At 42.5% G+C, this 27,187-nt stretch overlaps 1 protein-coding gene across 2 annotated transcripts in view; it reads left to right on the forward strand.

Moving 5' to 3' along the window:
• The window catches only part of GRAMD2B (GRAM domain containing 2B), a 124,501-nt gene that overhangs the window by 26,569 nt on the left and 70,745 nt on the right, over positions 1–27,187 (forward strand). The window contains exon 1 of one of the 2 annotated variants that reach the window (XM_049648443.1): positions 14,644–14,863. The exons of the other annotated variant lie outside the window; for it this stretch is intronic. Coding sequence (XP_049504400.1) covers positions 14,781–14,863 — 83 coding nt within the window. The 5' untranslated portion in view covers positions 14,644–14,780. Of the gene's footprint in view, positions 1–14,643; positions 14,864–27,187 lie in introns of those variants that run through there. 2 annotated transcript variants of the gene reach the window in all.

Genomic DNA, 27,187 nt, shown 5'->3' on the forward strand with positions numbered 1-27,187 from the left:
TAAACTCAAACTGACCAGCCGTGAGATCATGACCTGAGCAAAAGTCAGAAGCTTAACCGACCCAGCCACCCAAGTGCCGCATAAGAAACTTTCTAAATACATATATGTATCCTCCAAGCTCTGCTAGTAAGAAAGAGTTTATCTGGAAAAGAATCGCTTACAGAGTTCACAATAGAATAAAAGCGTAATTTTTTCCAAAATTTAGATGTTGAACACTATTTGAATCTCAAAACAATAGTGCGGAAGTTTGTCATTAAAAAAAAAAAAAGTTCTCAACTTTGCCAAAAAGGAGGTGGAACATTCGTGTCTGATCTGATAGCTGTCATCCACATTTTTAGAAAATGTGTCCCAATATTCTACATACCATCCTTTTGAAAACAACAGTCTAGTGCCATTGAAATGCCAAGATTAAATTTTCTAAGTGGAAACCAAAAAACAACTTCTACCTTCCTTGAAATCAGGAAATCCTAGAACGTCCACAACACAACCCAAGGAAACAAAGCCTTGGATTCACACACGTCCTTTTCCTAATGGCGGTTATTTGGTAGAGAGTGCATATAAAGGAAAGCAAGAAGACAAAAAGGGCTTACTTTTCCTCATGGCAGCTCGTAGTGCGGTTGAGGGTACCACCGTCAGCAGAAACGGGAAGCTGTAGGTTGAAAGCACACAGAAGAATTACATGCTTGTTCCCTTAGGCCAGTTTGCATCAACCACATAATACCAAGGACCGAAAGTCAGTCCATGCTTGATGTTAATCCCCTAAAGGAACAAAAAAGAAATAACCAAGTCCTGAACTGAGTCTTGGGCATAACGCAACTACCCCTGTACTTTTAGATTTCTAAAAGGCATGAGAAATCCCGTGGGACAGAAATGCCCTCCTGGAAATCAGTAATCAGGATCCTCAAGAATAAGGTCTGGGAGGTGTGGAGTATGTACTTGATGAAGTTATTAACTTGGGAAATTTGGACCATGGGGGAAATTTTGAAGGTCATTAACCAGGAAAGTGAAATCAGTCCAGGAGGCCTGTGTTCAGTGTCTAGAATTATGAAGCACTCATCTTGGCACTAAAGGGAGAATTACAAAGATGTGTAAGACATCACTTCCATCCCATTGAAGAGATAAGCCTGTATACATATAACTAAAAATTGAGTATTGTGCACATAGTAACAACAGCTAATTATTTTTTTAACATTTATTTATTTATTTATTTATTTTAATTTTTTTTAACGTTTATTTATTTTTGAGACAGAGAGAGACAGAGCATGAACGGGGGAGGGTCAGAGAGAGAGGGAGACACAGAATCTGAAACAGGCTCCAGGCTCTGAGCGGTCAGCATAGAGCCCGACGCGGGGCTCGAACTCACGGACCGCGAGATCGTGACCTGAGCCGAAGTCGGCTCCTTAACCGACTGAGCCACCCAGACGTCCCAACATTTATTTATTCTTTGAGAGACAGAGAGAGAGAGAGAGAGAGAGAGAGAGAGCGCGAGTGGGGGAGGGGCAGAAAGAGAGACGGAGACACAGAATCCGAAGTAGGCTCCAGGTTCTGAGCTGTCTGCATAGAGCCTGATGCAGGGCTCAAACTCAAAAACTGTGAGATCATGAGCTGAGCCAAAGTCAGATGCTTAACCAATTGAGTCACCCAGGCGCCCCAGCAGCTAATTAGTAATACTCACAAGATACATATTACATGCCACATGTCATTCTAAAGGGTTTTCCATGTTTTATTATATATCACAACCACCCCATGAGACAGGTACCATTATTATGCTATTTTACAGTGGGAAAACTTAAGCTCAGAGAATCTGAGTAACTTACGTAAGGTCACACAGCTCCTAAGTGGTAACCAGGGATGTAAACCCAGGCTCCAGATGCCACTTACCTCTCGGCTCACCACACAACATAAGATGCAAAGGGTTCTAATTCTGACTACAGTAAGTTATGGAGGCAGGATGAGGTGGGGAGGTAGGGAAAGGAGAAGAGGGAGCTTCCAGGAGGAAGTAGAAATTGAGAGGTATGTTGCCCAAATGGACACATTATAACCTCCAACAAAACAACTGGGTTCCCTAGATCTAGTTTCCTTATCTCTAAGCAAGACTGATGAGATTATCTCTCAAGTCCCTTTGGATCTTTTATTTTTATTTTTTGTTTTTTTAATGTTTATTTATTTTTGAGAGAGACAGAGCATGCGTGAGCAAGGTAGGGGCAGAAAGAAGGAGAGACAGAATCCCAAGCTGGCTCCCCATTGTCAGTACAAAGCCCATTGCGGGGCTCAAACCCATGAACCATGAGATCATGACCTGAGCCATCCCCTCTTTTGACATGATCTTTTAAATCACTTCAGAATTCCCCTCTTGTGACATCACCAAAGACAGTACAAAAAGAAGGAGCTGTGGGACAAAACAATTGAATAATAGCTATGTGACACTCAGAGAGTTGTCTACCTTTTTGGAACCTTAGTTTCTTCATTGATACAATCAGATCATCTTTATAAGGTTGTTGTACAGGTTAAATAACCTATGCACAGTGCCTGGCACATAGGAGGGACTGGATTAATTTCAGTCTCTACTCCCCCTTCTTTTTTCTTTAACTGCAAAAAATCTCAGTTCTTGAACCGAGCTAAACTTTAGATGAGTGACTGGCCACACATTAGGAGAATTTGGAGGAAGACTGAAAAATAAAAGGATATTTTCTAAAACATCTCATAGATTTTGGGGCACCTGGTGGCTGGGTCAGTTGAGCATTTGCCTCTTGATTTTGGATCAGCTCATGATCCCAGCATCATGGGATCGAGCCCCACATTGGGCTCTACACTGAGCATGGAGTCTGCTTAGGATTCTCTCTCTCTCTCCCTGTGCCGCTCTTCCCGCTCATGTGCTCTCTCTCTCCAAAATTTAAAAAAAAAAAAACTTTTTCCTTCTCTTGAACTTTTTTTTTTTAATCTTTATTTATCTTTGAGAGAGAGACAGACAGACAGAGCACAAGTGGGGGAAGAACAAAGACAGAGGGAGACACAGAATCCGAAGCAGGCTCCAGGCTCTGAGCCCGACGCAGGGCTCGAACTCACAGACCACGAGATCATGACCTGAGCCAAAGTCAGACTCTTAATTGAGTGAGCCACCCAGGCGCCCCTTGATCTCTTTCATTATACAACTCAACTACCTTAATGAACAGTCACATGATAAACTGGAAATCAAGAGGTGAATGCACATACTATTTATAAGCCATGATTTATATGGCCTAGGAAGCTTTCAATATTCCATAAGTTACGGAAAAGTACACAGTTAAAAGAATCAAAGTCTTTGTAATGTTACATGCTGAAATGAACTAGTTAAAAGTTTCAAACTGGCAGAGTTTGAAGTTTTATTATCAAAGATTAAGTAAAGATAGAGGTCATGAAGCATATCTGTAGAAGAGAAATGACAACTATCATATTGAAATCCAAGAGAAAACAAGATTATGTAAGTAGATGTTTGGTTTCTTCTTTGACTAACTCAGAATACATTTTTTTTTTTTAATCAGCACTAGCTCAGGAGATCTGAGGCTTTTCTTTCCTTCTTACTTCTTTTTAATTAAGGTTTAACTTAACATATATTAAAGTGACCAATCTTAACTGTACATTCAGTTAATTTTCAGATATGCATACACCTATGTAATCATCACCCAGATCAATATAGAGAACATTTCAAGAATCCCTGAAAGTTTCCTATCCCCTTTTCAGTCCACACCCAAAAGGTAACCTCTCTCCACACTTTTTTTTTTTTTTTAACATTTATTTATTTTTGAGACAGAGAGAGACAGAGCATGAATGGGGGAGGGGCAGAGAGAGAGAGACACACAGAATCGGAAGCAGGCTCCAGGCTCTGGGCCATCAGCCCAGAGCCTGACGCGGGGCTCGAACTCACGGACCGCAAGATCATGACCCGAGCTGAAGTCGGACGCTCAACCGACTGAGCCACCCAGGCGCCCCTCTCCACACTTTTAAATACAGCATGGTAACAAAAATAGGCAATGATCAGTGAAAAAGTAAAGGAGTCCTAAACATAATTTTGCTGTGTTTCCTAGGGTGTGCTAGTTTTTCATTACAAGCACTACTCATGGGCAGTTTAGTAACCAACAGATACCCAAGGTGATAAGGAATTAGCCCACTGGCTGATAAACTGAAACCCAGAGCCTAGAACATTCTTACCCTACAAGAGTCCCATGACCCATTTCTTTCTTCTAGAGCAAAATGCTTAAAGAAAGAACTGGGAGAATTAAACCAGACTGTCAGCAAACCTAGTGTCAATATAAAAGACTCATAAGTGACTCAATGAGGGCTCAGCAAAAATTCTGGCTTGGGGTTAGCAAAGTCAAGATAGGTAATAACAATGAGTCAGACCCCAGCTCTTGATTGGATCATGAAGCAGTCAACTGTGCATAGAGATGCCTCTGATTTGACACCAATGGAGCACGAACTTTGAGTTGTTTCCCAACTGTCAGAGTTTGACATTCTTGCATACATTTCTTTTTTGCAACACATTTGTTCTGATAACTTTCAGGTCTTTTAGTAAAAGTTGGGAATACTATGAGTGACACAGGGGGTCTACTGGGCAGCAAGGCAATAAGATGTACAAGTTTGGTTCGTGCCTAATCTCAACACCTGAGCTAATGCCATATTTTAGTTTAGTCAAACTATAGATTGTCTGTTAATAACTTTTCCAAACATGGATACCTTTTGAGAATAAAAGGGGACTCTCTTATAAATACGCCATAGTAGTGGGACTGAATCAGGACTCTCAAGGCAACCAGACTCTATAATCATCCTCTGTCAGACTTCATATTGATTACCTCCTAATTCCAATGACTTCTTTATCATTAAACGAAAGCTTTTAGAGTGGCAAAGACATTTGAGAGAGGAAAAAACCCAGGACACGTCAGAAATTACAGATGAGGCCTAGCAGGCTAAATATATCGATGTCACTGATGTTAAGGATGGAGTTTTAGCTTGTGATATAAGGAAATCAGGTAGAAGAGGATTGAGGACTCAGAGGGGAATAGATGTTACATCTTCTATAGTTAGTAATGCCTTCTAGCAGGTGACACAATGATTTAAGGGGCTGATGATCTAAGGGAGGGCAGGACATTCAATTTGTTAAAATGTTATTCTCATCAATAGCAACGTGATAATGACAATCAACAGTTTACTGTACTAATTCCTTTATATACATGAGCTTTTTAAATTCCCCAATGATCCTGTAACATAGATACTACTGCTATTCCCATTTTTTTCCCCACAGATGAGGAAACTGAGGCTTAGAGGAGGTAACTCACTAGTCAAAGGTAGTAAAATGCATATTAGGACTCTTAGATCAGTTTGAATCTCAATCATTCTGTATTTTACCTCACTTCATCCCCACCCCTCCCCTGGCTGAGACTCTTGCCACAGAACAATTCCCTCAAGTAACTCCAGTAAGGAGAGTTATTTACCAAAGGACAGAGACAGAGGGGCAGAAAAGCAAATACTCTAGGACTGCATGAGCAGTTCAGCTGAGAAGCCAGGAATCAAGACCATTCCCACCAGCTCTCACCTCCTGTTTCTTTGCAGTGTCTAATACTAATTTATACATTTTCTCAAAATCTGAAAACTTGGGATTCTATAGGACTAAGCATTTCCAGTGTCTGAATCTCCCCCTAATGTGTGTTTTACTAAAGCGATTATTATATGTTTTTTAATAAAAAGGAAAGATGAACTTTTAATTTTATTTCTTTTTTTAAAGTTTATTTATTTTATTCTGAGAGAGAGAGACAGAATGTGAGCAGAGGAGGGGCAGAGAGAGCAGGAGAGAGAAAATCCCCAGAAGGCTAGGTGCTGTCACCTTGAACTCACCAACTGTGTGATCATGACCCTAGCCAAAATCCAGAGTCGGATGCTTACCCAAGTGAACCACCCAGATGCCCCTAATTTTATTTCTGACTACTACTAAAAGTAGAAATTAAATTCTGATTCTAGTCATCCTGTGATCATAACACACAGGGTAACATTCTGTTGTGATCTGGTATGCTTTTAGAGGTAGAAGCCAATACAAAGAAGCACAGGGCCCCAAAGGAAGGAGGCGAATGCACTTACTTTCCCAAGAGAATAGACTGTAATAATTACTCTCGCCTCAGGAAGTTTATTGAAAACTGTCATTTTGCAATTGGTACTTCCAACATTTCTGGGTAAAAAGTTTCCCCCCCTTCATTCTTTTAGTTTCTATAAGACGGAAAGGGATACAGCTGTAACCACGAAGTCTAGAGCCCTTTCCTTGAGGCCAGCGTTCTGTTACTTCAATGCTGTATGCCATTAATAGATGCACATTCCAGCACAAAGCACAGTGTCTGGACCAGACCCCAGTTCTCCTGACTTCCAGCCAAGAGTCTTTCCAGCAAGTTGTGCGCATGGGGGGGGGGGGGGGGGGGCTGCGTGGAGGGTGGGAGTGACTTGTGTGTGACCCGAAACAGAAGACCATGAAGCATCCCATGGCCATCACCTGCCCCTTCCCACCATCTGACATCCAAGGGTCTGGTCCTGATATATAAACGTGATAGGTTTTGACTGAGGTTCTGTGTATGTACATATTGTAAATACCCATTTACTGAACTCTTTTCCAGTGGACTGTTAACTCACTCATAGCACATAGGTGCTTATTTATTTTTAAATCTCTATCATGCAGAATATAGCTTGGCACATGAAAGGCACCAAAAAAAACAAAAAAAAAAAAAAAAACAAAAAACAAAAAACAAAAAAAAGAAAATACTGGTTAGAATAAAGGAAGGAAGGAAAGAAGGAAGGCCAGACTGTAAAATTTGCCTCAAATGATGGGTCTATTTATAAAACTGAAACTGAGGCACCTGGGTATCTCAGTCGGTTGACTGTCGGACTTTAGCTTGGGTCATGATCTCACAGCTTGTGCTTTCGAGCCCCATGGGGCTCTGTGCTGACAGCTCAGAGCCTGGAACCTGCTTTGGATTCTGTGTCTCCCTCTCTGTCCCTCCCCCATTCACACTCTCTGTCTCTCTCTGAAAATAAATAAATAAATAAATAAATAAATAAATAAATAAAACATTAAAAAATAAAATAAGACATAAAACTGAAACAAAAAGTAAAATCAAAATAAATCTGTGGCTACTTGAGGGAAACAAAAAAACTTTCTTGTTTGTCTGAAGGGTTTTCTCCATTCGCTCCTCCCCTGTTCCTCCTGTGCTATCGTTTTTGTTAAGTAATTCTTAGAAAGGAATACCATCAGAAAACCAATTGGAAGAAAGGATAACAAAATGCTAACAGGAATTGTTGAAAAGGAGTAACATGAAAGTATGTAAAAAGGAATAAAAATCCAAAGAAATAAAAAGTGTGCAACTGGTGATAAAAAGAAAAAAATTTAACAACAGTAACTCCTTTGAATAATTCAGTATTAACTGCTTCAAAACAGTGTCCTAATTGCACTATGCAGACTGCTTCCTCAGAACATTTCACAGGGAGCAAAACAGCACATGTGAAACCCAGGCACAAGGAAAGAGCACAGCCAGTGCTTTTAAGAATGGCATGATCATCAGGGGCGCCTGGGTGGCGCAGTCGGTTAAGCGTCCGACTTCAGCCAGGTCACGATCTCACGGTCCGTGAGTTCGAGCCCCGCGTCGGGCTCTGGGCTGATGGCTCGGAGCCTGGAGCCTGTTTCCGATTCTGTGTCTCCCTCTCTCTCTGTCCCTCCCCCGTTCATGCTCTGTCTCTCTCTGTCCCAAAAATAAAATAAACGTTGAAAAAAAAAAATTAAAAAAAAAAAAATGGCATGATCATCAGTTCCCAGAACAAGGAAAGGAAGTTGCTGTATGAATGTTTCCCTAAGAAAAACTGAGAGATTCCCTAACTTACAATCATTGCCTGTGGATTATAAACAGTGATTCTTGGACTTACTTCGGAGCCAGACCATCTGGGAGTCATGGGACCTCTCTGACCCATTTGAAACACGTGCCGTCCTAGCGTAAGCCAAAGGTTTTCTTTTTTAAGTTGGAGGTGCAGGGTGGGAGGATTTGATTTAAATTTCTTTTCCATGAACTCTCTTTTTCCTCTGCAAATTACACACACACACACACACACACACACACACACACACACACACACATACGACAAACGTGGGGCACCTGGTTGTCTCAGTAAGTGGAGTATGTGACTCTTCATCCCAGGATTGTGAGTTTGAGACGCATGTTGGATGTAGAGATCCCTTTTAAAAATTAAAAATTGTTGGGGCGCCTGGGTGGCTCAGTCGGTTAAGCATCCGACCTCAGCTCAGGTCATGATCTCATGGTCTGTGAGTTCGAGTCCCGTGTCGGGCTCTGTGCTGACAGCCTGTTTTGGATTCTGTGTCTCCCTCTCTCTCTTTGACCCTCCCCCGTTCATGCTCTGTCTCTCTCTGTCTCAAAAATAAATAAACCTTAAAAAAAAATTGAAAATTCCTGAAAAGTAGGTCAGGGGTGCCTGGGTGGCTCAGTTGGTCAAGCATCCAACTCTTGGTTTTGGCTCACGTCATGATTTCATGATTTCGTGAGTTTGAGCCCTGCGTCAGGCTCTGCGCTGACAGTGTGGAGCCTGCTTGGGATTCTCTCTCTCCCACTCTCCCTCTGCTCCTACCCCATTCACGTTCTCTGTCAAAATAAATAAATAAACTTAAAAAAAAGGTCCAATGCTACTACTCAACATTAGAACATCTCAGGTCATCTGGAGTTCCAAAAGATTATGGCTGAGAACCACTGGTTAGAAACAACCACCCAATGATTCCTTCATTCATTCAACACATATTTATTAAGCCCCTAACATTAACCAGGTACTGTGGATAGAATGGCAAACACAAGCCCCTTTTGGGGGGGGGGGGGGAGGAGATTCCAATCTTATGGGAGGGGACAGATAAGAAACAAATGGACAGAGAAGATAATATCTCTATGAGACCATCTCCCACCAACCTTCTCTTCCCTCCTTATACACCAGGCACAGTAGAGAACAGTGGCCTTTTTTGCTGTCCCTAGGCTATGGCCAAGGACCAACTTGCCTCGACACCTTTAGCCATGTTCTCCCCAATGGCTGCCCAGATTTGCACTCAGACTTCACATGGCTTCTTCCTTCCCCTCTTTCAAGTCTGACACGTCACACCTTAAAGAGGCTTCCCTGATCTTCCTGTGTAAAATAGCCCTCCCTCGTTCTCCATTGTTTTCTGTTTTTGTTGTTTGTATCTCTCATCTGTTGAAATTGTGTTCTTTATGTGCTTATTGTTCTCATTTTCAATTGTCCCACTAGAATGCAAGACCCAACACACCATGGATATTTCCTGTTTTGTTCACTTGTATACCTCATGCATGTATAAAAGTGCTGTTAGAAATGCTCATTTATGGGAAGCCTGGGTGGCTCAGTCAGTTAAGCATCAGATTCTTGGTTTCTGCTCAGGACATGATCTCACAGTTCATTCAATGGAGCCCACCGCTGGACTCTGTGATGGCAGCATGGAGCCAGCTTGGGATTCTCTCTCTCATCCTCTGCCCCTCTCCCCTTCTTGTGCTCTCTCAAAATAAATAAACATTAAGAAAGAAAGAAAGAAAGAAAGAAAGAAAGAAAGAAAGAAAGAAAGAAAGAAAGAAAGAAAAGAGAAAGAAAAGGGGCGCCTGAGTTCAGGCTCAGTTGGTTAAGTGTTCTTTCTTTCTTTCTTCTTTCACCCCTTCACTCCTACACAGTGAAACTCAGGAAAGCTGAATCTTCATCCTCAGGGAATCACTGTCATCTTGGCCAAGTCCCTCAACCCTCTGAAGCTCAGGCTCTTCTCTGAAAAATGTAGATTTCATTTGAAATTTTTGTTCAATGTGGCACAAGCAACACTTTTCCCCTTCTTCAAATAGAAACTAATACAGAACACAAATACATGAAAGAGGGGTCCCTGGGTGGCTAAGCTGGTTGGGCATCCAACTTCAGCTCAGGTCATGATCTTGCAGTTTGTGAGTTCGAGCCCTGTGTGGGGCTCTGTGCTGACAGCTCAGAGCCTGGAGCCTGCTTCAGATTCTGTGTCTCCCTCTCTCTCTGCCCCTCCCCTGCTTGTGCTCTGTCTCTGTCTCTCTCTCTCTCTCAAAAATAAACATTAAAAAACTTAAAAAAAAAACAAAACAAAACCAAATACATGAAAGAGACTTAAGAGGAAGAGGTCTAGCAGAAGCAGGAAAGGCTGTGTATCTGAGTGGTGCTAAGAGGGAGGCTGTTGTCAGAAGACCTCAGTTGAAAGGCCGGCTCCTCAACTCTCTAGTTCAAAGAGCCCCGACTCTCGCAGAACCTGGTGTGAAAACCACATACCGGATGGTCTCAGGGGCTTCCTTACTTCACGCGTGACCTGTAACATTAACCATACAGAAAACAGACATCTACTTTAAACCTCTGGGGTAGATTTCAATGTATTAATTATGTGGCATTGTGTATTTTATTTTTATTTTCATTTGACACAGAGAGTATGCATGCCTAAGCCAGGGAAAAGAGCAGAGGAAGAATCCTAAGCAGGCTCCACACTCAGCACAGAGACAGAGGTGGGGCTCAATCTCACAACCCTGGGATCATGACCTGAGCTGAAATCTAGAGTTGGACACTCAACTGACTGAGCTACCCAGGTTCCCCTGTGTATTTTAATTTTTAAAAAGAACATTGGACCGGCAGAGTTTTGTTTACTGCTGCTGCTTTCTCCCAGAACATGACTTAGACTAGTGTTTCCCAGCTACCGCTGGCCCCCACACCAGGAAGCCCTTACCATCTTGTCCACTTCTCTCAACATGGATGCTAAACTTGGTTCGTGCCTCATCCCTAGAGAGAGGAAGAGACTATTTCAAGTTTTTCCATTTGCAGTATAACCTGGTTTGGGAAATACTGGTTTAGAACCATTCTATTTGACTTTTTTTAAATATTATTCTCAAAGATGTGCATAGTAGGAGATTCCATGCCTTACTATAGATTCCCATTCCAATGTTTAGTGGCTGTGCTCATCAGGAAATTTCCCTTCCTATAAGTAAATGCTTCTCAACTTTCATTCTTAAAACTTTTTTTTCGAGGTCTTAAAATCAAATTCTTCAGTGTCACCATGGGGCTCTCTTCTGAACTCGTGCAGTGTTTTCCATTTTCTCCTTTGAACACTGAGCTTAAATTGAAAACGGGAATGGTCTGAGGAGTGTTCATGAATTTCTTTGACTTATGACACTGATACATTGAATATTATACATAGTTATGACAGCTTGTATCTTGGTAAGAGCATCAGCAGCTTCTTAAACATGTCGTCAGACAATAGTTATGAAATTACAGGCATGTGATGATCCTTTAGTGTACCTCTATTGGCTAATAAATACATTGCCTGCCATTTGTTATCAATTAGGCAATTACTTGACCACACCTTACACTATCATCTCCACTCAAATCTCTAAACTCATACTTGAACTCTGCCCCTGAGACTATGCACGCACAGTGTATCTGATCAATGTAAAAAAGACACCAACTTTGATCAATATTCCAAGCCGTTAAGTAGGAGTCTTCTGCAACCTGAAAGGTGATGGATTAGGCATTTACTACTGGATCTGATTAAGTAACTGGAAAAAGTAACAGCTAGAACTCTTCTTTGATGTTAGAAACAAGAAATTAGGTGCCCGGAGGCTAGGAGGAAGAAAAGTAAAGGGTCTGTTATTGGAGCAAAATCAAAGAGCCCCCTAAAATATATTTCAGACATAATCTTACATTTCTATTTGTCACACTACAGTGAAATTTCCCCTATCATCTACTGCTGCTGCCTTTTAAATACCGCATTCCACTTTCCTGTATGATAGCCCATGAATAAACAAATTATGAAGCTGTCTGACAAAGTCTTTTAAACCCAGGCAAACGTCACGAAGTAAAATAATAACATTTACTTGCTCCTTTGTAATTCTTCCCCGTTCTGGGGAAGGACTAGCTGCTATTTCCGCCACCTGCCCCTAAACCCACGCCCCTCCCTTCCTTTCTCCCTTAAGATCACACTATTTTCAGTCCTCATCCTACACATTACAGAACAAGTTTGAGGGCACCCAAGTGAGCATTGATTGAGCTGTAAGCCCATACTGAGGAAGCTTTCAACACTGGTTTTTATTCATGCATCAAAAGAGGCCTAGCCAAGGTATCTCAAAAGGTTAAACATGTAACTACCATCTGACCAGCAATTCCACTCCTAGATATATACCCAAAAGAAAGGAAAGCAGGGACATGAATAGGTATTTGTATGTCGTTCACAGCACTATTATTCACAAGAGCCAAAAGGTAGAAACAGTCAAGTGTCCATGAACAGGTCGACAGATAAACAAATGTGGGGTATACACACAATGGATTATAATTCAGCCATAAAAAAAGAATGAAGTGATGAGATACGCTATAACTTAGGTGGAACTTGAAAACATTATACGCAGTGATACAAGCCAAACACAGCAAGAAAAATATCACATGACTGCACTTACATGAAGTATCCAGAACAGACAAATTCAAAGACACACAAAGTAGAATAAAGGTTACCAGGGACCCAGAGGAAGGGAGGAAGGCTTATTGTTGAATGGATACAGAGTTGATGTTGGATAGGACAAAAAGTTTGGGGCATAGAGAGTGGTAACTTTTACACATACTGTGAGTATATTTAATGTCACTGAATGTACGCTGGCCAATGGCTAAAATGATAAATATTATGTATACTTTACTGCAATAAAAAAATAGTTGGGACAAAAACTGAGCTCTCCTCTGATCTGTAGTGGGTGCTGTTAGGAAGGCACCTGAGATTTAAGGAGAGAGTACTACCCAGTTTAGGACGGTGATAACCTCCTATATTTCAGGCCCACACCTGTCATGAGTAGGAGAGGTGGCTAGAGAAGGGACCTGGCGCCTGAAGGTGTAATGTCCCCAGGAAAAGCCAGGAAGGGATACCTAAGAGAGCTTGCAAACCTTCTGGTCACACAAAGCCTTCCCCACCACACCCAGCCTGGCTTCCACAGGAGTCAATGGTGAAGAGCAACCCCCCTTTGCAGCAAAATAGGTGAGAAAGAGAGAGGGCATGAGAGACGGGGCACGATCTGCCAGGCCCACTCTCCTAGATTTTACAAAAACATTTTTATTTTATTTTCCAAGTGTTAGGACAATTTTGGAGCAAGCAGGCTACAAAAAGATGCTTTTGTTCTCTCAGCCTAATCACACAGCTAGTAAATGAAAAGGCAAAAAGAAATCTTTGGAAAGGCCTTGATCCCCCAAATGTGTGCAGTTATCTGAAAGGGTAGGTGTTTTCTTTGACACACACCCTATATACACACATATACATACATAAATGTAAACACTATGGTTCCATAGTCTCTGCCATTATTCTGAAATCTAAAAATTAAATTTAAACAAACAAAAAGGTCTTGCAGCCGCAGGCAGGGCAGAAAGTTCGCTTTTTTTCCCCCCAGCCATGTCATGAACTATTGTTGCCACTTGTAATTGTTTTAAAGTCAGTTTGGGCTTCCAACAATAAGGTTTTACACTCCTCGTATTGTCAACGACTTAGAAAATCACCAACACATACTTTATTTGTTATAATAAGGGAATGTTTAGAAGGATGCCTGGCACCTAGAAGCTCTCAAAAATATGTGAAAGAAATGGATGATGTGGTTTTTAAAAATTTTTTAATATTTAAAAATATTTATTTACTTATTTATTTACTTACTTATTTATTTATTTTGATGGGGTGGGAAGGGGCAGAGAGAGAGAGAGAGAGAGAGAGAGGGAGACACACAATCCAAAGCAGGATCCGGGCTCTGAGCTGTCCGCGCAGGGGCTCAAACCCACAAACCGTGAGATCATGACCTGAGCCCAAGTCGGATGTCCAACCAACTGGGCCACCCAGGCGCCCCTGGATGATGTTTCAAATGCAAACCTTGAGACAGATTCAGCATGCCAAAACCTCACCAAAAAGCGGGAAGAAGAGGCATTCCTTTTCCAGGTGGGGGGCACAGTCGAGGTTAAGTTGCTAATGAGATTTTGAGGAACGCTCTCCCTGCACCACCACCCCCACCCCTCTCCCCACCCCCACAACGGGGAAGGGTTAACCAGACAATCTCTAGAGACAACCACGTCTCGCTACCTTTGTCACCGAACTGACCTATTGTTGGAGCCCCGACGGAGCAGTCCCCAATGAGGCAATATCCTGTCTGAATAATTTAGGCCGGGACACCGCGCAGCCCACAGCGCGCATCTGGGAGACCGAGCGCCTCGCTCAGTCCGGACCATTTCCTGTAGCCGCAGAAGGCCGCTCGTTTTTAAAACTCCCCGGTTACAGCTTGGGGGGGGGGGGGGTGCTAGGGAGGCGGGAGGAAGCCCAACTTACCAGGAGGCTAAATATACGGAGCCCAGTTAGGCAACTGTTCCACCTGCGTGGCCAATTAGCTTCCTCCCCCAGCCAGACTAGTTCAACAGGTTTGCAGGCGCTCGGGCCGGGCCTCGCGGGTTGGGGCAGGAGGCTGTCACTTGCCTTCGGCCCTCCCCTTCCCTCCCCGGCCCGCACGCCGGCGCCGACCAATCGCGGCCGCCCGGACGTGTCCAGGTTGGCGGCCCCGCGGCTCCGGGCCGGCCTGGATGCGCTGAGCGGCCGGGAGCGCGCGAGGAGGGCGCACGGAGGGCGCGGGGAAAGGCGCGGCTCGCGGGGCCTGCGCCCGGGACGCTGGGAGCCGCGAGGGGACGTCTGAAGGTGCCCTCCACCCGCGGCCCCGATGACCGAACTACAGCAAGATGTGGAAGACGCAAAGCCTGCCAAAGTGCTCGCGAAGAGAGACAGCAAAGTTGGCTCAGCCCAGTAAGTAGCGTCCGGCCCCGGGCGGGCGGGAGCGCGCTGCCCAAACTTCTGTGCCGGGGACGGGTTTGGCTTGGAACTTGACCGTGGACGGACAGCCCCGTGGCTTGAACTCTTTCGGGGGGCGCCCGGGCTCTTCTTTCTCTCCGATGCTGTAGTGGGGAACGAGGCACAGCAGCGTTTGAGGAACGGACCGCAGCTTGCAGTCTGGTGGGGATGTGAAGGATTGGAGCGAAAGCACGATTGGCGTGGTATCTGTCCCAAGGGAGGTCTGGGGCAGGCATTCAGATGTCTAACTCAGGTCAAGGAACAGCGCTGACGCTTCCTTCTGTTCCTTCTTCATGACGTGTATGAAGACGAAGCTACCTCGTAGATGCCATCTGGTTATTAGTTTCACAGCGATGTGTATTTTGTCATTTGATCCGGAACTAAAGGGTTGTCTTTTCTCCATCTCCTTCGTTTCTGCTCAAGTGAGAGGAGAAGTAGGAGAAAACATGAAATACGCTTTATCTTTCCCTTCAAGGACTGTCTGCCTTTGCTTGGGAACTTGACACAAACTCGCTACATACTTTTTTCCTTTTTTTCTTTTCTTTCTTTCTTTTTTTTTTTTTTTTTTTTTTTTTTTTTTTTTTTTTTTTTTTTTTTGAGGGAGAGAGAGAGAGAGAGAGGGTGGGGGAGCGGCTGTAGGAGCACAATGAATATATAATAACATAAAACATTTCGAACATTGGGTTATGACTATCCTCTTAAAAGATTCATGTTCATAATAGGATTGGCACATTGCTGGGCCTAGGAACTCTTCTGGTTTCAGAAACTGAAAACTCAGATACTTGGATCACAAGGATTACCTTCCTGTAACAAAACTTATTTATCTTCCCCTGTACTACTGTTTTTAAAATCCAGAAGTATTATTTCCATGCTTGTTCTTGCCAAACATTCTTCTTTCCAAAAGGAAAAGGATCAGTATTTGGTTATTTTCTGTGTCGCTGTAACTTTAAGTGTTACTAAGATAAATATATAAATAACCTGTTAAAGAAGCCAATTTTTTTTTTTTTTTTTTTTTTTTAGTACCAACCTGTTGGGGGTACCTAAAAAACAGTGAAAGTGCGATCTCCATTGTTTCAACATTTACTCAATTTTTATAACACGGTGTGGTTCCACATAAAGAATGGTGTTTATAAAAGCATATTCCATCTGTGTATTGGAGTTTGGGCTGAAGTTTTGGAGGAAAAATAGCTTTTACTAGCTGCTTTGATTTGTTGTGTCAAAGGCTTTGGTCATAATCTCTCCCAGTGTCTGCTTTCCTTGGCTGCCCTTTCTTCTGCCCCTCAGCTTTGTCAAGTTCAGCTTATATTCTTTCCTGTTTAAACGAACGATAAAAAGATGATTGAGGGGGAAAAAATGCCATAGGTATAATAACCCTCACAACATGTTTTTGTTTTCTCTCCCCAAAATAAAGTCCTAACTCTGTTCTAATAACTCAAGCCCAAGAAAGAGATAAAGTAGCAAAGGACATTTCTTTTGCAGTTCATCCTTCTTTTATATACTTCTCTTAAAAAAGAGAGATTGTGGCATTCTAAACAGCACTTCATAGAGGTGACAGGAGTGTTAAGTGGGCCAAGCAAGACTAGAAACCCGGACTGTAAACTCCTAGCCTAGAAGTCAGCCCAGGCAGTGCTAAATTCCAGTTACACAAAGCAAAATGATTCAAGTCCATGCGGCCGCTGGTAAGTCTTTACATCTTTGCATTCCCAGTAGTCTACTCAGTTCAGGAGAGTGTTTTAATAGATTGAGAAAGCCTGTTATCTGTTCAGATGAATTCTGTTAACTTCAAACTCTTCAGACGCTGGGGAAAATAATTTTATAGACAATAAACATAACCACCTTGAAGTGGAAGGCCCCAAACAGCCACACCTTCATTTGTAACAGCCAGTTTCACAAATTCATTTCAGTTCAACAAATACAGGAACGCCTACTGTTGGTTCCATCGTGGTGGGAAATACAGGAATGAGGGTTCAGAGGACATTGCTGGGGGCTGTGGCTACATTAAACTCAAACAAGATACTACTATAAAAAGTTTGGCCTATAACTGAATCTTCTCCACAGTTAAGGACGTTTGCCCGTTCAACAGTCTTTGGTAAGTTTTTCGTGGTTTATGGAGATTTTTGTTTGTTTTTCCCTGTAAAATGGTCACTTCCAGCCCTGCTGAAGTCACTTCTGTATCACTCAAAGACTTGAGACACTCTATTTCCTGAGCTTTAAACTCTTGTTTTGGAACCAGAAGAAGAGTAATTTTAAGACGGAGGTAGATACATTATCAGTGTTATATATATATTGTGATCACTCCATATTTGAAATCATTTGGGTAGGAAAATTTTGATGCTTAGGCACCCAGTCTTCTTTGTTCTGAACTTTGTAACTTAATCATGACAAAGTTCAGACTCGTTAGAATCTGGATGTCCTGATGGGCGTTTTCTTCTTGGAGTATTAGAATGGCTTGCTCTTGGGGCGCCTCGGTGGCTCAGCCACTTAAGCATCCTACTTTGGCTCTCGTCATGATCTCACGGTTCGTGAGTTCGAGCCCCACGTCGGGCTCTGTGCTGACAGCATGGAGCCTGCTTCAGATCCTCTGTCTGCACCCACCTGCCCACTCGCATGTGCGCTCGCTCGCTCGCTCTCTCTCTCTCTCTCTCTCTCTGTCAAAAATAAATATTTAAAAAAAAGAAGAATGGCTTGCTCTTGCCACATAGTCCTCATCACCTACAACCTGGCCTCCTGGTTAATAATAGCTGGCATTTATTGAGAATGCTTGCTGTGTGACAGGCATTGTGCTCAACATTTTGCATTCATTTTCATACAGAATGAGACAGATGCTGTCGTTATCCACTCGACACATAAGAACATGGAAGGTCTGAGAAGTTAAGCACCTAGGTAGAGACAGAGCTAAATTCAAGTCCAGAGCCTGCACTCTAACACTAGAGCCTGAACTTGAACACTTCTCTACTCTAGAATTTGTGATGGCCCGCATGACCTCGTCTCCTCTGCCAGGAATTTAAGGACATTGGAGTACATGTACATAATTTCAACTTCATTCCTAATACTACGAGCATGACTATCTTTTCCATGCAAACAATCACAGTAACTAGCCGCTCCAGACTTAAGAGGTGATGATGCAGAAGAATAAGGAACAGGTGTGCCAAAGGGACTGTTGAAGGAAGTTACCTACCTTCTTTCCCTCTCATCTCTATTCCTTTGCTCAAGCAGTCCCCTCTGTTCTTTTTCTCAATATACCTGTACAAATCAACTCAAGATTTCCTTCCTTTAAAGTCCTTCCTTATCGCTGGCCATACTTACCTCTTGTTTCTCCATGTTCCCCTTGCATGTCTGTGATCAACCCCATAGATTTTAGCTGCTGCTATTATTGCTGTTGATGAACAGTGAACATTTATTGAGCATTTATTATGTACAAAGTACTATTTCAAGCTGTTAACAGTTACTAGCTCACACACTAGTCCCATATATATTAGTGAACCTTAAATAGATTGCAAACTCTGGTCACATTTTTTTCTTCCTGAATTTCTCATGGGGCCCAGCGAATAATCACTTTCGATAACCATCTGTTAGTGAGCTAGGGAGGCTGAGACGCCATTCCCCCTAATTAAGGTGTATAATATACTTATAACTGAGGTTCAGCTTGACTATCTCAGGGGAAATTTTACTCTGTTAAAGTTGTTTAATCAGATTTTCTATCAGTAGCAGTTAGAATTTTTAGGTGCATTGACTTGCCGAGAGCTGTGAGTTACTCATCTTTGTGTTAGCAGTGAGGCTGCAGATTTACTCATCGCCAAAATGCATATTCGATTTAAAAATACCCCCTTTCTGGGTCGCATGGGAGGGTCAGTTGGTTAAGCATCTTCAGCTCAGGTCATGGTCTTGTGGTTCATGGGTTCGAGCCCCGCATTGGGCTCTGCGCTGACAGTATGGAGCCTGCTTAGTCTTCTCTTTTTCACTCTCCCCCTGCCCCTCCCCTGCTCACGCGCTCGCTCTCTCTCTCTCTCTCTCTCAAAATAAATACATAAACTTAAAAAAAATAAAAATAAACCAATAAATAAAAATAGCCCCCTTCTTACCAAGAACTGGTAATTTAGCTGCATATTTCCTTTTGAGACCCTACCTTCCTCCCTTTCAGTACTTTTTTCATTCTGAATGTTATGTTCCCAGCATATAGACATTTCTAACCTAATGTTTTTCACACATATTTTCTGAGATACACTTTTATTTCTTAAAGTCTCTTGTGGATCTGATTTATTAACGGGCTAAGTTATTTTCTTTCTCTCTTTCTTTCTTTCTTTCTTTTAATGTTTATATCAGGGAGAGAGAGACAGAACGCGAACAGGAGAGGGGCAGAGAGAGAGGGAGACATAGAATCCGAAGCAGGGTCCAGGCTCTGAGTTGTTAGCACACAGTCCAACCCGGGCTCATACTCACAAACCGTGAGATCATGACCCGAGCCAAAGTAGGACACAACCGACTAAGCCACCCAGGCTCCCCTTAATGGCTAAGTTACTTTCAAGGAGTTACAAAAACTGTCTAAAATGACTGATACATTTCTGAGCAAAAGTTATCTTGATTCATATTTCAAATAATAAATTACATGACCCGTAACATATTTGTAATGCAATCTTAATTTTTAAAAATTTTTTAATGTTTATTTATTTTTGAGAGAAAGAGAGCATGAGGGGGAGAGGGACCAGAGAGAGAGGGAGACACAGAATTGGAAGCAGGCTCCAGGCTCTGAGCTGTCAGCACAGAACCTGACATGGGCTCCAACCCACAAACAGTGAGATCATGACCTGAGCCGAAGTTGGATGCCTAACTGACTGTGCCACCCAGACACCCCTTTAATTTTTTTTAATATTTATTTATTTTGGGGGGAGAGAGAGAGTGAGCTGGAGAGGGGTAGAGAGAGAGGCAGACACAGAATCTGAAGTAGATTTCAGGCTCTGAGCTGTCAGCATAGAACCCGACGCAAGGCTCAAATTCAAAAACTTCGAGATCATGACCTGAGCTGAAGTCAGACGCTTAACCGACTGAGCCACCCAGGCGCCCCCACAGTTTTTTTAAAATTCTCATTTCCAGGTCACCAATTCTGGTAATTGGCAATTCTGGTTATCTGGTATACTTTTTAATATGAACTTTGGAATAGGAAGAAAGAATTATGACATTAGAAACATTAAAATTTTATTAAAGTGAAACAATTGAGTTTGAAAAGACAGAGAAAAATGAAACAGCGTTCTTGTCTAAAATGTTTTTGAGGAAGGAATTTAGTGAATCAAATCAGTCCTATGGCTAAAGGTTACTATCATCGGAAATTGCTGATCTATCGAGGCAGTTCGTAAAGATGTTAAGAATTCAGGCTCTAGGGGCACCTGACTGGGTCACTTGGTGGAGCGTGCAAGTCTTGATCTTGGGGTCATGAGTTCGAGCCCCGTGTTAAGTGTAGAGATTACTTACATTTTTAAAAATTAAAGAAAGAAAGAAAGAAAGAAAGAAAGAAAGAAAGAAAGCAAGCAAGCAAGCAAGCAAGCATGTTCTAGGAAAGTAGGATTTGAAATCTGACTTCTCTGTCTCCTGGAAGTGTGACCCTGGCCAGTTACTGAACGCCTGTAAGCCACCGCGTCATCATCTGTAAAGGGGAATACTTAAGTCACTGCTTCATAGATGCTTGCTATCAAGTATAAATGGGAAGTGTAAGAAATTCACTTCACCCAGTGTCTGATGTTGTTAGCTCTCAATAACCATAGCTGTGTCAATGTTTCCCACTGAGGGTCTGGAACATGCTGTGGAGTTGGGGTGGGGGTGGGTGGGAGGATTACATAAAAGATAATTAGTCAAAATTCAACAGCCCTAACTCTGACAGTAGCAAGCCCAAGGGTTCTATTTTTTTTTTTTTTTTAATGTTTACTTTTGAGAGAGAGTGAGAGTGAGTGAGCTAGCAGAGGAGGGGCACAGAGAGAGGGAGACAGAATCCCAAGCAGGCTCCATGCTATCAGCGCAAAGCCTGGTGAGGGGCTGAAACTCACAAACCATGTGAGATCATGACCTAAGCCGAAGTCAGACACTCAACAGACTGAGCCACCCAGGCGCCTTTTCCCCGGTATTCTATTAAAAGTGAGCCTCTGTTGCATCAGCTAGACCTCAAAGACACGTGGGGCAATACTTCCATGAAACCAACATGGCACCTTGGTTTTTACTTTATGTTAAAAAACCTCTCCTACGAGAACTACTTAGTGACTTACCAGCTTATTTAAATATTGCTTACTGCTTTGGTGTTTTCCCATCTATTGTTCAGTACTTTTATCTACAAGCCATTGATTTTCGATATCCTGCTTCCTGGCATTGAGCTTTTATCTCGTGGCTCCTCATCTTTACATTGTTCATTGTTTTCCAATTGTTAAACTCTAAAAGAGCTCTCCTTCACCATCTTTCTAACTCTGTTAACGCTCAGTTCTAGGCGTCTCACACGTTTTCAAAGGTCCTTGAGAGAGACTCTTCCAGAGCCATATCAGTGACTGTTCTTAAAAGAAATGGTGGGAGGGAGCCTGGGTGGCTCATTGGTTGAGTGTCCGACTCTTGATTTCAGCTCAGGTCATGATCCCAGGGTTGTGGGTTTGAGCCCTGTGTCGGGCTCTGCATTGAGCTTAAGATTCTGTATCTCTCTCCCCTGTTCTGCCCCTCTCCCCTGTTCACGAGCTCTGTCTCTAAAATAATTTAAAAAAAATTTTTTTAAAGCAAAGAAGGGGCTTTATCTAAACTTAGATTTAATTATTTACCCCTAGAAGAGAACCAAAAGCAACTTAACTGCATTCTCAAAGATAAACTGGTTTGTATGTTATCATCAGTCACTCTGTGTGCCAGATTCCCACATTCTTAATGGGACATGATGTCTCAAGAGGCAGATTATTCTTAACAGGGTTCTTGAGATATATTTTCCAGGTGATAAAATGTACCCATTTACAGCTGTATACCTCAGTAACTTTACTGAGTGGTGCACCATTGTCATACCTGGTTTTCCAACATTTTCCCACACCCCACCCCAAAGATTACCTGCACCCATTTATGTTTAATCCCCATTCCCACCTTGCCCCAGGTAACCATTTGTCTACTTTCTGTTTCTATAAACTTGCCTTTTGTGGGCATTTCATATAAGTGGAATCATATAATCCGTGGTCTTTTGTATCTGCCTTCCTTCACTTAGCCTTGGGTTTTTGAGGTCCATTTGTAAAGTAGCATATGTCATTAGCTGAGTCCTTTTTGTCACTGAATAGTATTCAGTGATACTATGTGAATATTCCACATTTTGTCCATCTGTTGGCTTGTTCAGGAACATTTAGTTGGTCTCCAGTTGTTGGTTATTATCAATAATGCTATGAATATTTGTATGCAAGTCTTTGTGTGGACATATGCTCTCACTTCTTATATACGTAGAAGTGGAATTTCTGAGTCATATGGTCAATCTGTGTTCAACTTTTTGAAGAACTGGAAAAATTTCTCAAAGCAGGCATACTATGTTATGTTTCTACCGGCAGTGCACAAGGGCGTATGGTATAGCTTTAAGAGAAATCCTTTCACAATCCAGGAAAACAAGACTGTAAGCGCTTTAAATTTTTTTTTAACGTTTATTTTTTTTTTTGAGAGCGAGAGAGACCGTGCAAGCCAGGGAGGGGCGGGGGGGGGGGGGGGGGGGGGAGGGAGACACAGAATCCAAAGCAGGCTCCAGGCTCTGAGCTGTCAGCACAGGGCCCGACACAGGGCTTGACTCATGAACTATGAGATCATGACCTGAGCCAAAGTCGGACACTTAACTGACTGAGCCAGCCAGGCATCCCAAGACTGTAAGCACTTTAAACGCAGATCAGTACCTTACACTTCAGAAGATTGTAGGTGACATTCATACTTAGGATTTTGAAAACTCCCCCAAAGTGCAGTGTTATCAAAGATGTGAACAGATGTGACAGTGCTAACAAAGATAACTCAGGCTGGCGTACTTGGGTACATTTTTTTTTTAACATTTATTTATTTTTGAGACAGAGAGAGACAGAGCATGAATGGGGGAGGGGCAGAGAGAGAGGGAGACACTGAATCCGAAGCAGGCTCTAGGCTCTGAGCCATCAGCCCAGAGCCTGACGCGGGGCTCGAACTCACGGACCGCGAGATCGTGACCTGAGCTGAAGTCGGACGCTCAACTGACTGAGCCACCCAGGCGCCCCACTTGGGTACATTTTTTACAACCTCTTAAAATTTTGCTGGTGACATTTATCACTGTTTTTTTTTTTTTTTTTTTATGACAGAGTAATACAAAGAAGAGCCTAAGAAATTGGACCATAATCTCCCCTATCTGTGTTGACAGAGTTTAAAGCAATATGCGTATAAGGCTAGAAAAATAGTGTAGCCTCTGTTCAAGATGAAAAGCGAGAGCCTTCTTCCTGCCTTCCACGTTACATTTCCTTGTCTCAAGGGTAACCGCTTGCTGAGGTTTTCGTTGTGTCCTCATGCTGTTGTCATTTAAGGCCAGAATCCAGCTTTTTGTAGGTTTGGTTTGTTTTAGAATATGCCTCTCCCAATATGCATGTAAAAAGGTTGGCCTTGGTGAAATGAAGTGCTTTGTGAGTGTGATCATACAGTATCTGGACTGCATACGGTAGGAGAGTTCGGTGAATGGCAAACAGTATTCCCATAGAGCACAGTTTTCTCAAACCTCTTTGCAGAATAGTTATCTACCAATGAAGTGGCTTATTCGGTTTTAGCCCTGAAGGATAAATAACTCCATCAGAACACAACTTTCTTAAATGGATCTTAGCAAAATGGATCCATGGTATTAGAGGAACTGTTATCTGACTAAGACATCCTCAAGTTACGGATTCAGTTTCTTTTTTAAAATTTTTTAACGTTTACTTATTTTTGAAGGAGACGGAAAGACAGAGCATGAGTGGGGGGAGGGGCAGAGAGAGAGGGAGACATGGAATCCGAAACAGGCTCCAGGTTCTGAGCTGTCAGCACAGAACCCGACGCGGGGCTTGAACTCATGAACGACAGGATCATGATCTGAGCCGAAGTCAGACGATTAACTGACTGAACCACCCAGGCACCCTTGATTCAGTTTCTTATTTCTTCTGTTCCCCTCTCCTGAATGGATGATGCTAGACAGGCCCCTGATCAGATGAGGTAGGAGTATTTGGTCATATTAGCAGATAGGTATATTGGCCACCTCATCTGGTCAGGGGCCTATCTAGGACCAAATGAACATGAACACGCCAACACAGGTCACAGTAGTGATGAGACGTGTTTAAAAAAGAAGAGATCCAAGTGGAGAAGTAGAAATTTGAAGGTGGAGACAATGAGTAAGGAGATGGGGAGAGAAGAGAAAAAAGAAAAAACTGAGGAGAGATACAGAGTTACCTTGAAAAAGGAAAGAGAAAATGTTAATTTGCCATTAATGTGTGTGTCTCCCCCTTGCATCCTGGCTGCTTTCTCTCCTCTTTTTTCCAGATACTGCTCTGTGTCGTGTTGGTGAAATCTCCGGCACCGACATGGGTAGCTGACATGCCTCTTCTCCACTCATGGAAATGCTGGTCTGTGTATAAATGTTGGTGTGTGTTTTTTTAAGTCCATATATATCAGGTTTGTGTTTATGTCCATATGTGTTGCCTTCTAGATTTTTCAAATGATGTCTTCCATCTTGCGTGGTGATTTAAAAAATGTGAAGAACCTTAGAAACAGGCTAATTTTTGTCTTTTATTGTTAATACTGAGGATTATCATCTGAAAACAATGATCTTGTGATCCTCCAAGTTACTTTGAAATCCCTAGTGTGTAGTCCTAAGCGTGTTTTGTGAATTAAGTTCCTGTATATCAACAAGGGTGAAAAACTAATTCATCATGACGGCTTTCATTATCGCTGTATTGTTTCTGTAATTCACTGGAAAACAGCACCTCATTTGATCCTAACAACTTAAATATGGTGTTGGATGTGTTACATAACATATAGTGTGGTCTTCTGAGAGCCTATAGAAACTATCAAGAATATTTTCCTTTCCGGGGCATCTGGGTGGCTCATTGGTTAAGCTTCTGACTCATGATCTCACGTTCGTCAGTTTGAGCACCACGTCCAGCTCTGTGCTGACAGCTCAGAGCCTGGAGCCTGCTTCCGATTCTGTGTCTCCCTCTCTCACTGCCCCTCCCCTACTCACGCTCTGCCTCTCTCTCTCAAAAACAAACATTAAAAACAAAACTTAAAGAATATTTTCCTTTCTTGTCATAATAAAATTCTGTAGTGTATGAAGTTGGACTAGTTTGACATCAAATTGGTAGATTTCTACGCTGGTCCTTGTTTTGATGCAAATCTTTGCTAAAAATTTTGCAAGCAGTCACAGGCCCTTGGCTGAAGTGAGATACTAAAATCACAACACATCTGACCTTTCATCAGTACCTGAGAGGAGCTAATAGTAAATGGCCTATGAGCTAGGAGAAAGGCGATTATTGAACAGCTGATAATGACCAGAGAGATTTGCTCATGTTGTCAACTGACATTGAGTAAGTAGTTCTGTGTGTTGAACACCAGCCTGAGTGTCATGGCAGTCACCAAGATGAAGAACACAAGGCCTTTGCCCATAAGGAAAGTAAGAGTAGAGAACAGCAATATTTTGGAGTTTGATCTTTTTTCAAAGAAGCTTCAGAAAATGTATCAAAGCTTACATGAGGTGAGGTGATATCATTATTATGTGCTAGACAGCATTTAGAGTGCTTTCACATATATGACACAGGTACAGTTGTCATCACATTCTATGCATAACAGAGACACAGCCACTTGCCCAAGATCATAACAGCTGTTGAAGCCAAAATTCCAATGTGCAGTCTAATCTGAACCAGCCCCCTAAAATAATTAATGACACAACCTCACTAGATTTGGGATGAGGAAAGATACAGAAGGCGCAGTGCCTCCCATTAAGTGTCTGTGCATCCCTGAGTAGATCTCTTAATTTTTTTTTTTAATGTTTATTTTTAAGAGAGAGAGACATAGAAACAGTCTGCAAGCAGGGGAGGGACAGAGAGAGGGAGCCACAGAATCCGCAGCAGGCTCCAGGCTCTGAGCTGTCAGCACAGAGCACGACATGGGGCTCAAACCCATGAACAGTTAAGATCATGACCTGAGACGAAGTCTGACGCTTAACCGACAGAGCCACCCAGGCACCCCAGATCTCTTAACTTTAATAGGTTTGTTTTCTCAACTGTGAATCCAAGATTCATTTTCATTCAACAATTCTAACATTCAAAGGATTTCTGATGTTATGTAGAGGACAGGAAAGAGGGAGCACCTCTAGCTCTCTGTTGAGCATGGAGACTTCCTCTGTGTATTGTCAGACACAGGTACCCCCTCTGGCTCCTTCTGCATTCATCTGCACTCAGACCTGGCCACAGGGAACTTTATCATTGCAATTGCAGCTTTACAATGTGATTTGCATGGCAGTCATTCATAAATTCCAGGTTTTGTTTATTTATTAAACATTTTTTAAAGTTTATTTATTTTTAGAGACAAAAAGCACACGCATGCATGCCTGGGGAGGGGGCGAGAGAGAGGGAAAGAATCCCAGGCAAGGCTCTGTGCTGTCAGCCCAGAGTCCGACGCTGGTCTCCATCTCATGAACCGCAAGATCATGACCTTAGTTGAGATCAAAAGTGGGACACTTAACTGACTGAGTCACTCAGGCACCCCCCCACACACACACACACACCAGTTTTTAAAACAATGGTTGGATTCTTCTTTGCGTAAGCACAGAATGTTTCTATAAAGTGATGTGACTGCTTTGTTTTAAAAACATGGGAATGTTGTCTCTTTAAAAGTAGTCACCAAAGGAACCCAAGCACTTTTCCAAAAATGCTGCAATTGCACAAAATCTTTTTGAAACTCTTCTTGCAGAGTTACTTTCAAAGCCTGGAGCCCATTCTTTGAATAGTCATAAGGTTGGCAAATCCTCATCCTTTGAGAATGAGTTCAATTTCTGGAAATACCCTAAAGCCAAATGTGGTGAATTAGGTGGATAAGAATAATTTAAATACCTTTTTTTTTTTTTTTTTTTTTTTTTTTCAACGTTTTATTTATTTTTGGGACAGAGAGAGACAGAGCATGAACGGGGGAGGGGCAGAGAGAGAGGGAGACACAGAATCGGAAACAGGCTCCAGGCTCGGAGCCATCAGCCCAGAGCCTGACGCGGGGCTCGAACTCACGGACCGTGAGATCGTGACCTGGCTGAAGTCGGACGCTTAACCG

The sequence above is a fragment of the Panthera uncia genome (assembly GCF_023721935.1).
Source record: "Panthera uncia isolate 11264 chromosome A1 unlocalized genomic scaffold, Puncia_PCG_1.0 HiC_scaffold_17, whole genome shotgun sequence".
NCBI classification, from domain to species: Eukaryota; Metazoa; Chordata; class Mammalia; order Carnivora; family Felidae; genus Panthera; species Panthera uncia.